Source organism: Schistocerca serialis, chromosome 4 (genome assembly GCF_023864345.2).
Source record: "Schistocerca serialis cubense isolate TAMUIC-IGC-003099 chromosome 4, iqSchSeri2.2, whole genome shotgun sequence".
NCBI lineage: Eukaryota > Metazoa > Arthropoda > Insecta > Orthoptera > Acrididae > Schistocerca > Schistocerca serialis.
In genome coordinates this window covers 7,378,999-7,395,530 of record NC_064641.1, presented here as the reverse complement: position 1 = coordinate 7,395,530, position 16,532 = coordinate 7,378,999, and the positions used below count along the sequence as shown (strand labels likewise).

Below are 16,532 nucleotides of genomic sequence, written 5' to 3'. Positions count from 1 at the left end.
CTACTTCTAATGACAAAAGGTTTTCCATTAATCTGATCATCATTGTGTTTATTAGCACTTCTGCAGTCAGTGGGACCCAACACTGAGATGGAAAAAAATTATCAGCTAAATTGCCTTACTAACAGTAGGTTGTTATAAATTAAGAACCATATTACTGGCACCAATCCATAGTGTATGGATTTGCGTGCCTGTGTGCCTATTAACTAATATACAGAGTTTTTCAGGTTGTAGACAGAAGAGTGAAAAATTTTGAATTAGTCACAGCAGTAAAAGAAAAACAATTCAGTTACAAATATTAATGCAGTGTATACTGTCTTTGCTGTAACCATTGATTAATTATGCACCATTATGAAATCTTCTGGATGTGTCTTTTATTTATCAAATACAGATTTTATTCAGTCTCATTACTGTGGTTAAAGTACCTTTTGTATGGACAACACAGTAGTTTTAAATTGTTTACTAAGTCCACACAGTAAAGAAACTGTGGCATCACAGCTGAAGTATTGATTAGAATTCCATTGATGTATGGATACAGCAGTGTTTTCCTTGCCAAATGTATGTCAGTGATCAGTCATCAGTGACCTTAGTGAATGGGATATTACATTTGAGCCACCTTTCATAATGCTCTGCTGAAATGGATACAGATTAATGGCACTGTACACACATTATATTTTCCTTTGTATCTGATATAGTTCTTCAGTCAGGAAGAATAGGTTTGTGTTATTTTTGGCGTGAAATATCTGCCAAGTGGAGCTCTATTTCTGATATTCACAACTGTGATTTGCTTACAAAGGTATATTGCATATTCCTGTATTAAGTGCTGTTAGACCCCTAGTCATCAGAGTCCCTCTTTGTAAAAATGGTATTTTATTTTCCTAATTATTTCCTTAAAACTTCCAGGTCTGGTAAAAAATCTGGCGCTGATGGCCTACATATCTGTAGGATCTCAGCCATCTCCAATATTGGAGTTCTTGGAAGAATGGAGCATGGAAAATTTAGAAGAGATTGCCCCATCTGCAATTGCTGATGCCACAAAGATTTTTGTCAATGGCTGTTGGGTATGTACTAGAAATTTGTTTTAGATGGTCATGAGCTACATAGCACTCTTATCTGCAGGGAAAATAATGGCCGGCCGAAATGGCTGTGCGGTTCTAGGCGCTGCAGTCTGGAACCGCGAGACCGCTACTGTCGCAGGTTCGAATCCTGCCTCGGGCAGGGATGTGTGTGATGTCCTTAGGTTAGTTAGGTTTAAATAGTTCTAAGTTCTAGGGGACTAATGACCTCAGAAGTTGAGTCCCATAGTGCTCAGAGCCATTTGAACCATTTTTGAAAATAATGAAACTTCAAAGATGTGTTGTGAGGGCTGTAATTATCTTCAGAGTGATCCCTGATTTTGTAGGAATAATACATGTATGGTGTGCTTTTGGGTATTCAGCAAAGTAGTTGCTTCCATTGGAAAGTATGTCGAATCTTCTAAAGAGAATTAAATTTGATATAGCATTGAGTTTTCGAATTTTGTCATTAATATTGTGAATAGTATCATGTTGACAGTACTTAATGCTGCTAAATTATGTGTATAGGTTGGCATTCATCGTGACCCTGAACAATTAATGGCAACACTGAGGAAACTACGACGGCAGATGGATATCATTGTGAGTGAAGTGTCTATGATCCGTGATATTCGTGACAGAGAAATACGAATTTACACTGATGCAGGGCGAATCTGTAGACCTCTGCTCATTGTCGAAAATGGTAGTTTACTCCTAAAGAAGAGACACATTGATAGATTAAAAGAGCGGGACTATGACAACTATGGGTAAGTAGTAACATTCCTCAATTAAATCAGTAATGATGAGTCATTTCTTTTTTATTGTTCACTTGGGATCCCTATACACTGTTCCTGTGTACTACTGTTCTACTGTAGCAATATCCGTGAACATGGACAGTTCCACAGTTTAGGAAATGGAAGGGGATTACATTGTTGCCTGTTCCAAGTGGCAGTTGCAGTTCGCCCATACAAGTGCTTTGCACTTTGTGTAAGGGTGTATACTGAAAACTGTCCTGTTCCTTGTGTAGAATTTGTTGCTTGTCACAACCATCAGCCAAGGCAACTCACAAGTGGAATAAAATTTCACTAAACAATCTGCTACAATAATGTTGAATGCTCCTATTGGGTATGACATTCCAAGCAGAGCACTCTGAACACTACTGGATGCTCATTGGCTGTTGGAGAGTGATTGATGTAGGTGCATTGGTTGTCTAGGAAAACATTCATTAGATATAGTAGAGGGAAACATTCCACGTGGGAAAAATATTTCTAAAAACGAAGGTGATGTGACTTACCAAACGAAAGCGCTGGCAGGTCGATAGACACACAAACACAAACATACACACAAAATTCAAGCTTTCGCAACCAACGGTTACTTCATCTGGAAAGAGGGAAGGAGAGGGAAAGACGAAAGGATGTCGGTTTTAAGGGAGAGGGTAAGGAGTCATTCCAATCCCGGGAGCGGAAAGACTTACCTTAGGGGGAAAAAAGGACAGGTATACACTCGCACACACGCCCACCACTCAGCAAACCACTATAAAGTGGATGGCAGAGGGTATTTCTCGCTGTACCATGTATTAGGATCTCTTCTTATTCCATTGTCATTGAACAACAGTAAAATGACATTAAATGCTTATGTGCATGTAGTAATTAGTCTGATCTCATCTTTGTGAATCTTTCGGGAGCAAAATGTGGGTTCTGTGTATTATAGATTCCTCATTTATCCTTTAGCTTCACAGGTAATTTTTTTGTCGGTATATCCCAGGTCAGACCACTGTTGTTAAATAACAATAAAAATTGCAGTCACCAATTTCAGTGAAACAGTTCAGTTGTTTGTGTAAAAGTTTACATTAATACCAAACAAAAATATATTCAAATAAATTTTAAAGTTTATTTTTACATAAAAAACATTCAAACAGAAAATTGCACAAAATGAACATGACAATGGTGATGCTGTGAAAACTCAAATACCTTGCACTCTAAATTTTACTTTTTTATTGTTTGTTATATGATGATGATGATGATGATGATGATGATGATGATGATGATGACGACACACCACCACCCAGTCATATCGAGGCAGGAAAAACCCTGACACTGCCGGAAATCTAACCCGGGACCCCGTGCGAGTTTATATTTTTTTGTTATATATGTAACAATAAAAATATAAACTCCCATAAAACATTTTTAAAAAATTAAAATTGCTGTAGTACTTTATAGGCTTTTAATTATGTTCTCAGGTTTTCTTTGCATTCGCTGGAAATTTTTGTAGAGGTTTAGTTGGGTTTGGTTCTTGCAACAATGGCAAATATAATGCACCTTTCTCTTATTTTTAAGTCACAGATGGAGCATGTTTTGCATTTTTCCAATCATGCTGCAACAACTCCTGCACTTCGTTCTGCTACATTCAAAACACAGTTACTGGATGCGTGAAGTTTAGGGGGATATGATAGTTAGTTGTTCACTCACTTTTTATCTGTGGTGTCGCCAATGAGTTTGCAAGCTTCTTCAGAAAATTAAAGCAGCTCACCTAAGTATTCTGTTCGTGGGAATTATGAAGGACAAACCCATTCACCCAACTTATGTACAACATGCAGAAAAATAATGACATTGACCATCGTTTGATGGAGCTTTGACGACCTGCAATATTTGTTTTGACCAAATATATTTCTTGCAGAACCTTCAGCTAAAGATTAAGTTTCTACACTTCCATCTTCATCACTTTGCTCACATGTTTCATTCAAGAAATTCACAGTGACAGAACAAGTTTGTCTTCACTTTCACACAGTTTCTATTCTGAATTTTGTTCACATTTACTTTTGTTGTCACCATCTGATTCAACATTATGTACTAAACCATCTTCAGACCATTTTAAAACAGTATCCTGAAAGTCATGGTCTGTAACACAAACAGTAGATGAAGACCTGGCTACGGAATCCATAATGCAAAGTCCCAGCTGCAGACCACTAGCACGAACGAAATGGTAATAGTATAGATCCATGTCACGTTCAAGTGGCCACTGACAAAGGAAACTGTGACAAGTTTCATGGAAGAACAACTAGGCAACATTATTATCTCCTATCCCATCACTTTACATTAGCAACAAAGATAGTAACATTCTGCGACACTACAGCTGAGGCGTGAAGGGTTAAACATTTCTTGTGACATTGTAACTAAGCTACCCAGGACAGTTGACATCTGTCTAAAAGCATATGCTAGTTCAGATTTTTCAGCATTTGTATAGTGTGTTTCAAACAGACCTGTGACCATTTATGTCCCTCTCCTGTGTACGAGGCCATTCCTCTTCAGGTTCCTCAGTGGTTCCAACCTGATCGTCTCCAACCTGATAATCTCCAATCTGAACGAAATTTTGCACAGATGCTCCTTTGTTTTATTCTAAAAGCTGTGCAAGATTAGAGCTAAAGATATGTACTCGCACAGCCTGGATGGCATTAAGCGTTTAGAGTCCACATTGATTTCCCATCATTTAAGTTGTTAAGACATATGTGGAGGCAGGCAGGCAGACAGTGTTCCCCCCACTCCATGTATTAGTGGAATAGGGCAAGGTTCTCTCTCTCTCTCTCTCTCTCTCTCTCTCTCTCTCTCTCTCTCTCACCACTCACTCACCACTCACACACACACACACACACACACACACACACACACACACAATATATATTTTCAATACTTACACTATTTTACCCCTTTGCAAATATATTTTTTACTGTTTGTAATTGCTTGGTATGAAAGTTTATTAAAAGTATTAGATATTATATGTGAAAGATTGTTTTAAATGCTGTTTTTACTGTAATTAGGTGGCAGATGCTTGTTGCTGAGGGTGTGGTTGAATACATTGATACACTTGAAGAAGAAACTGTTATGATTGCAATGTCACTAGATGACTTGCGTCATGACAAATCGTATGCCTATTGTTCAACACACACGCATTGTGAAATCCATCCGGCAATGATTCTTGGTGTATGTGCTTCCATCATCCCATTCCCTGACCACAACCAGAGCCCTAGGAACACTTACCAGGTTAGTAAAAGGAATAAATTTAATTTACAGGTTGTTATAAATTTGCAAAATATGTGCTGAGATGCGAAATATCAGTAAAGCATACAAATTAATGTTAACACTTAAAATATTACTGTGCAAGACTTTGTATTATATTTAGTATCACTTATTTTAGTATATATAGTAGGCCATATTGTTCCTTTGCGGAAACTGTCAGCCACGCACTTCCATGATTAGTACAAAGTGAATGATGGAGAATAAGTGTTGGTCACACGGGTTGCCATGCTGATGCAATGCTCTACAAACTAGGATACTTATGAAGGCATTACAAAACTTTTTTGAGCGGTTTATTAATTTGTTCTTGAGAACCAGCATGATATTGTCCTCCACAAACACTTTTATCGGCCACTTGCATGTTTAAAGTCATAATTATATATGATGTAATGACATGGATGGGCAAGAAGAGAACCACACAATGAGGAATGAATACCACTGTTAATATCTCTATGTGTAATATGATCTTAAAGGATGAAACTCACTTAAATATGAATAAAAATTTCTGTGATATTGTTCTACAGAATGAACTTCTTTAAGTTGTGTAAGTTGTGTGCCTGTGGGACCCTGCATTTGTAAATAGAAGACCATACAAAGATATGAAACGGAAGTGTGTTCCTGCTTTTGGTGCAGTGTTGTAAAAAGGTACTCAAATGATTTGGGGTGAGATGCAAGTGTTACATAAGAAGCCAAAAGCAGAAAAACTCCTCAGAAAGTGGAACTTGTTGTTTCGAACCCAAAACAAAACAGACTAGTGTTACCATTTGAAATCTGCTGTGTATTGTGTTTGGGGACAGATAAGATGATAGCTGGTAGCCTCTACAGAGTGCGCTGTAACCCTCAGTGCCAACTCTTACTGTGATTTTTCTTTTTAGTCATCGGTATTCTGACTGGTTTGATGTGGCCGACCGCGAATTCCTTTCCTGTGCTAACTGCATCCTCTCGAAGTAGCACTTCTATTATTTGCTGAATGTATTCCAATCTCTGTCTTCCTCTACAGTTTTTACTCTCTACAGCTCTCTGTGTAGTACCATGGAAGTTATTCCCCGATGCTGCAACAGAAGTCTTGTTAGCCTGTCCCTTCTTCTTGCGGTGTTTCCCATATATTCCTTTCCTCTCTGATTATGTGGAGAACCACCTCATTCCTTATATTTTCAACCCACCAAATTTTCAGCATTTGTCTGTGGCAAATCTCAAGTCCTTTGATTCTCTTCTGCGGTTTTCCCCAAGTCCATGCTTCACTGCCATACAATACTGTGCTCCAAGCATAAATTCTCAGAAGTTTCTTCCTGAAATTAAGGCCTATGTTTGATATCAATAGACTTCTCTTGGCCAGGAATGCCCTTTTTGCCAGTGTTAGTCTGCTTTTGATGGCATCCGTGCTCTGTCCATTACACATTATTTTGCTGCTTAGGTAGCAACAGAATTACTTAACTTCATCGGATTCATGACCATCAATCCTGCTACTTTTTGTTACTTTCGTTTTTCTTTGATTTACTCTCAATCCCTATTCTGTACTCACTGTTCATTCCATTCAGCAGATCGTGTAATTCTGCTTCACTTTCACATAGGACAAAAATGTCATCAGAAAATCTTATCATTGATATTCTTTCACCTTGAATTTTAATTTCACTCTTGAACATTTTTTGTTTCAATCATTGCTTCTTTGATGTATAGACTGAACAGTAGGGGTGAAAGACCACATCCCTGTCTTGCACACTTTTTAATCTGAACACTTCGTTCTTGATCTTCCACTCTTAATGTTGATTCTTGTACATGTTGTATATTACCCATATCTCCCTATACCTTACCTCTATGTTTCTCAGAATTTTGAACATGTTGCCCCATTTGACATTAGCAAATGATTTCTCCAGGTTGACAAATCCTATGAATGAATGTGTCTCAACTTGTCTTTTGTCTTGCTTCCATTATCAACTGCAATGTCAGAACTGACACTCTGGTGCCTTTACCTTTCCTAAAGCCAAACTGATCATCATCTAACATATGTTCAATTTTCTTTTCCATCGTGTCTGTATTATTTTTGTCAGCAACTTGTATGCGTGAGCTGTTAAGCTGATTGTGTGATAATTTTTGCACTTAACAGCTCTTGCAGTCTTCGGAATTGTGCGGATGATATTTTCCTAAGTCATTTTGTTGCCAATTTCCCCAATGATTTTAGAAATCCTGCTGAAATGTTATCAATCCCTACTACCTTATTTGATCTTAAGTAATCCAAAGAACTTTTAATTTCTGATTCTTCTTCATAAAGGCATTCAGTGAACTCTTTCCACCTATCTACTTTCTCTTCTGCTTTTAACAGTGGAGTTGCCATTGCACCCTTAATGTTACTACCTTTGGTTTTAATTTCATTGAAGGTTGTTTTGACTTTCCTATATGCCGAGTCAGTCCTTGTGACAATGGTTTTTTTTTTTTTTTTTTTTTTTTTTTTTTTTTTTTTTTTTTTTTTTTTTTCATGCAACCATTTCAACTTAGCTTCCCTACACTTTCTATTTATCTCATTCCTAAGTGATTTGTACTCCCCCTGAACATTTTTGTACTTCCTTTTTTCATCTTCTGTTACCCATGGTTTCTTCGCAGTTAACTTCTTTGTACCTGTCTTCTTTTCCAACTTCTGTAATTGCCCATTTTAGAGATGTCCATTCCTCTTCAGTTGAACTGCCTATGGAGCTGTTCCTTATCAGAGTATCCATAGCGTCAGAAATTCAAGCGTCTCTCTTCATTCCTGGGTACTTCATTGTGTACTGATTTTTCGTGAGTTCTCTCTTAAACATCAGCCTACTCTTCATCACTACTACATTGTGATCTGAGTCTATATCCGCTCCTGGCTGCGCCTTACAATCCAGTATCTGATTTGCAATCTCTGCCTGACCATGATGTAATCTAACTGAAATCTTCCCATATCTCCTGGCCTTTTCCAAATATACCTCTTCCTCTTGTGATTCTTGAACAGAGTATTCACAACTACTAGCTGAAATTTATTGCAAAACTTTTGCCAGTGGAGAGATCATCATGGTACTCTTTCCATTACAGGCCATATGTCCTGTGGATACACAGTGTGTCTTTAATGCAGTGGTTTCCTCTGCATTCTGCAGCCTCATGCTGTTGACAATTGCTGATTCTTCTGCCTTTTTGGGACAGTTTCCTGCCCCAAGAGCAAGAGATTGCCCTGAAGCTCTGTCTGCTCCTTCGTTCCCTTTGACAAGGGCGTTGGCAGAATGAGGGCGACATATTCTGGAATCCCTTGGCCTCCATTGCTAAAAGTTTTGAATAAAAAATTTAAGTGGTGGCGTGGTTCCAACTGGGACTGAGGATGTTTTGATAACTAATCAGATGCTACCCCTAGATAACATTACTGTCTGCACACACTATGCATATTGTACTGCACAAACAAAATTAAGGTTGGCTACCTGGTATGTTTAGCATTGTGATTGTTTCATCCACAGAATTTTTATCCCAGTTTGGAAACTGCAATACAATGAACTGTATAAAGAACACAATACACAACTCTGCCATGATTTTCTAATGTTCCATCAACTACTTTGGGTCACAGTGCTAACATGTCTCTGGAATAGATTTTTGCCGGTAAAATTTTCCACATCACCTCTATATCACATTTTCGCACATGATTTTTAATCGGAATGCTTCTTTTGTATCAGAAGATTATGTGGTGATCAGCGTAGTGCCACTGTCAGTCTGTTACTGGTTGTTTGTCTTGTCACAGAAGGCTGCATGTTTCCGCGTAGGAGGATATGAAGCATGTACAAGTGTGTTACAGCTGTTGGATTATGTTGAAACAGCCCAAGGCCCGCACTTAATTTTAATGGTTTTTATGTTTTTGTCGTCAGTTGATTGGCTAGCAGAACTTAAGAGATTTGATAAAAAAGTTACAGGAATGTTTTAATTTTGCGGGCTTTATACATCAGAGTTTCAAAATTTTTTGTGGTGTTGGTACATGTATTCCTCACATATGTTTGCATAATCAGCTGTTTTGAATATTTATTGTATTGTTGACAGTCGAAAAGGTTACGTGTGTTTTTGAGTGCTCAGCGAATTTTTATGTTGGAAAAAGAGGGATCAAAGAATTTGTGTTAAATTTTACTTGAAACATGTAATAAAGTACAGCACTGTGTTTTAAATGTTGACTGTGGCTTTTGGTGAAGAGATATGAGTAAGACAAGAGTTTGACTAATACCAGTGTTTCAAAGAGGTGGTGTTGAAGATGACAACCACCCTGGGTGCCCTGGCGCATCAATTAAGCAACGATAATGTGGAAAAAGTGAAGAAAATGGTTCTGGAAAGTTGCGAAATCACCATCGGAGAGGTTGCTGATGATGTTGGCATATTCTTTGGCTTATGCCAAGCAATTTTTTCGAACATTTTGGGCATGAAACAAGTAGCAATAAAGTTCGTTCCAGAATTGTTGAATTTCTACTGAAAACAATGTCAGAGAGATCGCTCAGGAATTGCTCCGTGAAGTATAGAATGACCCAGAACTTCTAAAGAAGCTGATAACAGGTGGTGATATGAGGACTATTCAGAGAGTAGGGAAGGTTTCCGTCTGACGCCGATAAACGCGCGCCAATCGTGTATATTTTGGTATGTGCGTGCTTGGCAGCTCAGTCGGCATCCATCCGTGATAGCAGGAATGCCTCTGTGCGCCTGTTTTTTTCTTTTCCCCCTCCAATATTCGAATTTGAAATGTGCGCTGCAATCCTGCCAGTTGTGAGGTGCGGTCTGTGATAAGGTTTTTGTTGATAAAAATCCTAAAACCTATAGAAATTCATTGTGAACTTTACAAAGTGTACGGAAACAACGTAATGAGTGAACGTTCTATCCTGAAATGGTGCATTCGGTTTAAAAATGGCCGAACCAGTGTTCATGATGAAGAGAAGAGTGGACGCCTGAACATTGTTTCACAGACTTTGTTGTTTGAAATTGTCACTCAAAAGCTAGGCTTTGATGACAACGCGGAACTCCAGGCAAGTGTGAGTCATTGGCTGATGTCTCAGAAGTGTCAGGCAGCAGAATTTTACGATGAAGGTCTTTCGAAGCTTGTCCACCGCTGTGATAAGTGCCTCAGTGTGTTTGGTGACTAAGTGGAAAAGTACTAAGTCGGTCGCTCTTTCAGATGTTTATAATAAAATGTATTTCTTGTACTTAGTTTAAATGCCAAAATGTTCCTTACTTTCTGAATAGCCCTCATACATGTGTATATGGGTATGAGGTTGGAATGAAGACCCAATTGTCCCATTGGAAACTGCCTGAAGAGCTAGGACCCAAAAAAATTGACAAATTTGATCATTTAAAAGTTGTTCTTGCTGTTTTCTTAGATTACAATGGGATAGTGCATATTGAGGTTGTTACATTGTGGTCATACAATCACTAAGGAATACTGCCTGGAAGTTATGTGCCATTTGCATGAAGAAATCTGAAGAGAATTTTGGCAGAACTACTCTTGGAAACTGCATCATGATAATGCTCTTGCTCACACCTCAATGGTTGTTTGTAATTTTTTGGCAAAAAAAACAAACCAGTTATGTTGACTCAGCCACTGTATTTGCCTTACATGGCCCTCTGGGACTTCTTTCTGAAAAGAACCATCAAGAAGGTTGTTGTTTTGCCACTATAGATGAGATAAAACAGGATCGCCGAAGGAGCTGAATACCATAATGAAAAGTGAGTTCCAGAAGTCCTTCCAAGATTCGAAAAAGTGCTGGCAGAGAGTGATAACTTTCAAAGCGAGCGAGAATTCATGTTGGCAAAAAGACACTTTGCAAAAAACAAATTCCCATTACTTTTTGCTCACGTTTTAGATTCTAGATAAGTCTTGCATGAGGGTAATCCCAAAAGTAAGGCCTCCTATTTTTTTATAAGTACATAGACCTGTTTCTTTTTACAATGGTTTACATCAGTTTACAGCTTGAACATTTAGCTATTTTTCGACATAATCACCATTTCTGTCGATGCATTTTTGTAGACGCTGTGGCAGTTTTTGTACGCCCATGTCATACCAACTCGCCGCCATGCTGTTTAGAAAGTTAACTGAATCGCTGGGACCACAATTAACGCTGACAGGTACTGTGATACTCTGAGAAAACTCAAACAGGCAATTCAGAACCGGAGAAGAGAAATGTTGAGCAAGGGCGTACACATTCTCCATGACAACACTTGCCCACACATCACTCGGCAAACCGTTGCTCTCCTGCAACAGTTTCAGTGGAACATAATCACCCACCCACCCTATAGCCCTGTCTTGGTGCCCAGTGGCTATCACATGTTCCCTAGGTTAAAAGAACATTTGGCCAGAAAGCGATTCAGCTCAGACGACGAGGTGAAAGAAGAGGTTCACAACTTTCTAAACAGCATGGTGGCGAGCTGGTATGACATGGGCATATGAAAACTGCCACAGCATTTACAAAAATGCATTGGCAGAAATGGTGATTGCCAAAAAATAGCTAAATGTTCAAGCTTTAAACTGATGTAAACCATTGTAGAAATAAACAGGTCTATGTACTTATAAAAAAACAGGAGGCCTTACTTTTGGGATTACCCTCGTAGTTTCTTATATACAAAGTTTGCTGTTAGTCACGGCCTGACAAAACTCTGGTGGTGGTGTGGTGTGGTGGTGGTGGTGGTGGTGGTGGTGGTGGTGGTGGTGGTGGTGGTGAATTGGTCTGATAATGCAGCAGATTGCACCTGGTAACTATTAACCACTTTGGGCTGAGCAACATATTTCTTAAACTCTCTCTCTCTCTCTCTCTCTCTCTCTCTCTCTCTTAAGAGAGCTACATATATCCCCTCTCTTCAGTGGGGGTAACTTTCTTTCAAGACAGTTAAAGCCTCTCGTGCATAATCCATAGCTGTGTGAAAAAGTTATTTATGTCCAGGGCTCAGTATCTCTACACGGTGAAGATAACAAGTAACAAAAGCACATTCAGTACAACTTTTTCAGAGGAGTCAATGGAAGTCAGAAAATCACATATTTATATTAGTGTACGTTCTGATAGTACCTGAAATGAGAATCTGTTAAATTAAAAGGAAATCCCTCTTGCATTAAAACCAAATTTGTTGCATATTTTTGAACCTGTAACATGGAGTGCACTGAATTACTGCAAAAATTAACTTTTTACTTGCATTACCAGTTTGGGATCGTGTGCTTTTTATTGGAGGCAGTGTTTGCATTAGCTAATACAGTGTTTAAATATAGGTCGGAGAGAATTGTAAAGCAGTATGTGTCAGAAGTACTGGTGCAGCCATATGTGCACATATTGTGTTTTTAGAAAATATCTATCTGTAACTTTGTATAACTGTTATTGTGTATGAAACTCACTCAGTAGCAGATGCCACTAGCTCGCTGGTGCATTTGTGCTTGACCTATAGGGATCTGAACTGAAACCTGTCTGTGGAAGAAGCTTTCAGCACCAGAATTTAAGAAGCAATTAAAGAAAAGGTAGTAGCATAAATTTTTCACTAAATACAATTCATATCTTGAACTTCTGTGCAGCCTTTCATGCAAGCTGGTGGAATGTGGAGAAGTTTGTTGCTCTGATCTAATGTTCACAAATGCCATTCCCATCCATCTTTGTTAGATTGCAACTGAAATGGATATGCAGGAAAGTTTTACTGACATTGACAATGTGTATGGAGAATATTTCTGAAATTTTATTTTTAGATATTATTTTTCAGTAGTCTCTTCAGTGTTGTCTTCAGTATATAAAAAAATCTTTGATCTTGCTTATTTGATAAGTAAAATGCTGCATATGTTATCCCTGATTTTTTCTAATTTTTATGTTTACTGTATTATCTTGGGATGTTTTGTTGCAGAGTGCTATGGGTAAACAAGCTATGGGTGTTTACATTACAAATTTCCACGTAAGAATGGACACCCTGGCTCATGTGCTGTATTATCCTCATAAGCCACTGGTTACAACACGTTCTATGGAATATCTAAGATTCAGAGAACTTCCAGCTGGTATTAATTCAGTTGTAGCCATCTTGTGCTACACAGGTTACAACCAAGAAGACAGTGTCATCATGAATGCTTCAGCTGTGGAGCGTGGCTTCTTCAGGTAGAATCTGCTTAATTTATCTACATAATTTTTAAAGTACAAATACCGACTTAAAATGGCCAAATGAGGAGCATCATTTCAAATCGTGTTGTGTCTGCCATGATATATTTTCATATAGTTACTGAAGGAATCTTTCATAATGTGAAATCCGATTGTCACAATCCATATTCTCTAACAGTGTAAGTAGCAACTGAAAACCAGCTGTTTCAAATTGTGTTGTGTGCAATGTTAACACTATATGAAGCTCATTAATTACTTTGCTCCAATTGTTGTACTGAAAATAGGCCACTTTTCTCAACAGTGCTAAATGTCCAATAATGAGTTATCTTTTCCTTGGGAATTGTGTGTAAGGGAACCACTTTTTCATTTATGGGGGAAGAACTTGCTGTAGGTGGTGATTAAAGAGGAAGCCGAAAGAGGGAAAAGAAAACCAAACATGCTCATCAACTTAAATTGCCATACAGTAAAGTGATTGAAGTATAGAAGACTAATGTGAATAATTTGCTGCATAAAAGTGTTGTGGATGATTGGAGAGCTATAGAAGATATACGTTTCTATGCAAACATGGTTTGTAACTGCCAGTGGGTGCCAATGAGGAAGAAGTTGGTGTGTCAACTTGGGGGGGGGGGGGGGGGGGGGGGGCACGATTTAGAGTTTGAATTAACAGTTGAACACAACCAAGCATTTAACCAATACAGTATATCATTACAGAATTATAGCAGAAAGATAATGTGAATTGTACATAAAAATGGTTAATGGGATATTTTTTGTGTATTAACATGATTTTAAATATAATGTCTGCTTGTGTCTGTATGTGTATGTGTGTGTGTGTGTGTGTGTGTGTGTGTGTGTGTGTGTGTGTGCGCGCGCGCGAGTGTATACCCGTCCTTTTTTCCCCCCTAAGGTAAGTCTTTCCGCTCCCGGGGTTGGAATGACTCCTTACCCTCTCCCTTAAAACCCACATCCTTTCGTCTTTCCCTCTCCTTCCCTCTTTCCTGACGAAGCAACCGTTGGTTGCGAAAGCTAGAATTTTGTGTGTATGATTGTGTTTGTTTGTGTATCTATCGACCTGCCAGCACTTTCGTATGGTAAGTCACATCATCTTTGTTTATAGATATATTTTTCCTGCGTGGAATGTTTCCCTCTATTATATAAATATAATGTTAGTTTGATATAAATCCTATTAGTCACTTGACAGCAAGGAGGATGTTATGAACACTCTGTACATTAGAATGTGTATTGTGGAAAATTCAATTCCTTATTAAAAGACAAAGTTCTATAATATCAAAAATAATTTGTTAGTTATGTATTTACTTCAGTGAGCATTTTTATTTGTATATTTTATAAATCATTGGCTCAAAGCATATTAAGTAAACACATTTTCCCTAAATGTGAAGAACACAAATGCAAATTGCTCTCACTTTTTCCTGTTTTTGGAAGTAACCCTCTAACACAGCAACTTCAAATTTTACAATTTGTGAAAAATTTTCCAGCTCAGGAGTAATCAGTTTTTTTGCTCTTCCTGTAAAATTTGTTTTTTGAACTTAGTATGATTTGAAATGATGCTCTTCATTTATAAATGTGGATTAAACTAAAAAGCAAATAAAACACAGAAGTTTACAAGTTAAAATTTTTGCAAAGTGTGTTTTAAAACTTAGCAGCTGAAATAATTAGAACTTTAAAGGAAAATTTAATTTGTTAGAGTATTGGAAACGAGACTTACCTTCTGACAAGAGTGGCAGTGTAGGGGGGGGGGGGGGGGAATATTCAGATATATATTAACACAGTTTCTGTAAATAATATGTAAAACGAAGTACTGCCTGAAGATATGGGGCTTTACTCTCAAAATGCACAGTTCAGTGGTAATAAAATCATGCCTAATAGCAGATGTCAGTTTGTTTCTTCATACTTGAATGCCATGATTGTAGAAAAGTGCTCTGTCAAAACATTTCATTAGAAAATAAAACCATTAGGTCAGCAGTATGAATTTACTTCTATGTAGACCTGATTACTCATTATCAATAAGGAAATATCTAGCTTAGTTTATATTTGGCACAGTCATTTCCGTGGGACATCTGTTATTCTGCCCTGTAGTTGACATGGTGCCATTCACACTAAACTTTTCATTTTACTCAGTGTGTGCAAGCTGCATATTTCCTCAGATGTGGAAGTTTTTGGAAACCAGAGCCAGAGGGTGCCAGATCTGGTGAAGGTGGAGTTTTCCAAACGTCAGTGTGTTTCTAGAAACAGGCACTGTCATGAAAAAACTAGATTTCCCCCCCCACTTCCCCCCTTGTGGGAATCCAGGCCTGTTGTCATATTTTTTAATCCATTTGGTCCTGAAGTACTCAACAGTATTTACTCTCTACTGTTTTGCAATTTGTAAAGTAACCAATAAGAATAACGAATTTTGCACCCCAGAATACACTGAGGTGACAAGTCGTGGGATAGCAATATGCACATGCGGATTGCAGTAGTATCGCATACACAAGGCAGTGCATTGGCAGAGCTGTCGTTTCTACTCGGGTAATTCATGTGAAAAGATTTCCGATGTGATTATGGCCACACAACAGGAATTAACAGACTTTGAACACAGAATGGTAGCTCGAGCTAGATGCACGGGACATTCCGTTTCAGCCATTGTTAGGGAATTGAGTATTCAGAGATCGATAGTGTTAATACAAAATTTCAGGCACTACCATTCACCACAGATAATGCAATGGCCGATTGTCTTCAATAATGGTAGAGAACAGTGGCGTTTGTGCAGAGTTATCAGCACTAACAGACAAGTAACGCTGCATGAACTAACCACAGTAATCGGTGTGCGACATACGGCAAATGTGTCCATCAGAATAGTGCAGCGAAATTTGTCATAAATGAGCTATAGCATTGGACAACTAATGTGAGTGCCTTTGCTAACAGCACAACATTAACTGCAGCACAACTCCTGGGTTTGTGACCGTATCGGTTGGACCCTAGATGACTGGAAAACTGTGGCTTGGTCAGATGAGTCTGACTTTCAGTTGGTGAAAACTGATGGTAGGGTTAGAATATTGTGCAGACCCCGCGAAGCCATGGACCCTAGTTGTCAACAAGGCACTGTGCAAGCTGATCGTGGCTCCATTAATGGTGTGGGCTGTTTTTACATGGAATGGACTTGGTCCTCTGGTCCAACTGAACTGATCATTGATTGGAAGTGGTTATGTTTGGCTGCTTGGAGACCATTTGGAGCCATTCATGGACTTTACGTTTCCAAACAATGTGTGTGTCTCAGTGGACCACAGTTGCTCATGACTGGTTTGAAGAACATTCTGGCATTTTCA

The 16,532-nt window shown here is 38.4% G+C and overlaps 1 protein-coding gene across 1 annotated transcript in view; it reads left to right on the top strand.

Moving 5' to 3' along the window:
- The window catches only part of LOC126475055 (DNA-directed RNA polymerase II subunit RPB2), an 88,499-nt gene that overhangs the window by 45,830 nt on the left and 26,137 nt on the right, over positions 1 to 16,532 (top strand). The window contains exons 11-14 of the mRNA XM_050102607.1: positions 901 to 1,058; positions 1,581 to 1,816; positions 4,864 to 5,086; positions 12,965 to 13,209. Coding sequence (XP_049958564.1) covers positions 901 to 1,058; positions 1,581 to 1,816; positions 4,864 to 5,086; positions 12,965 to 13,209 — 862 coding nt within the window. The remainder of the gene's footprint in view (positions 1 to 900; positions 1,059 to 1,580; positions 1,817 to 4,863; positions 5,087 to 12,964; positions 13,210 to 16,532) is intronic.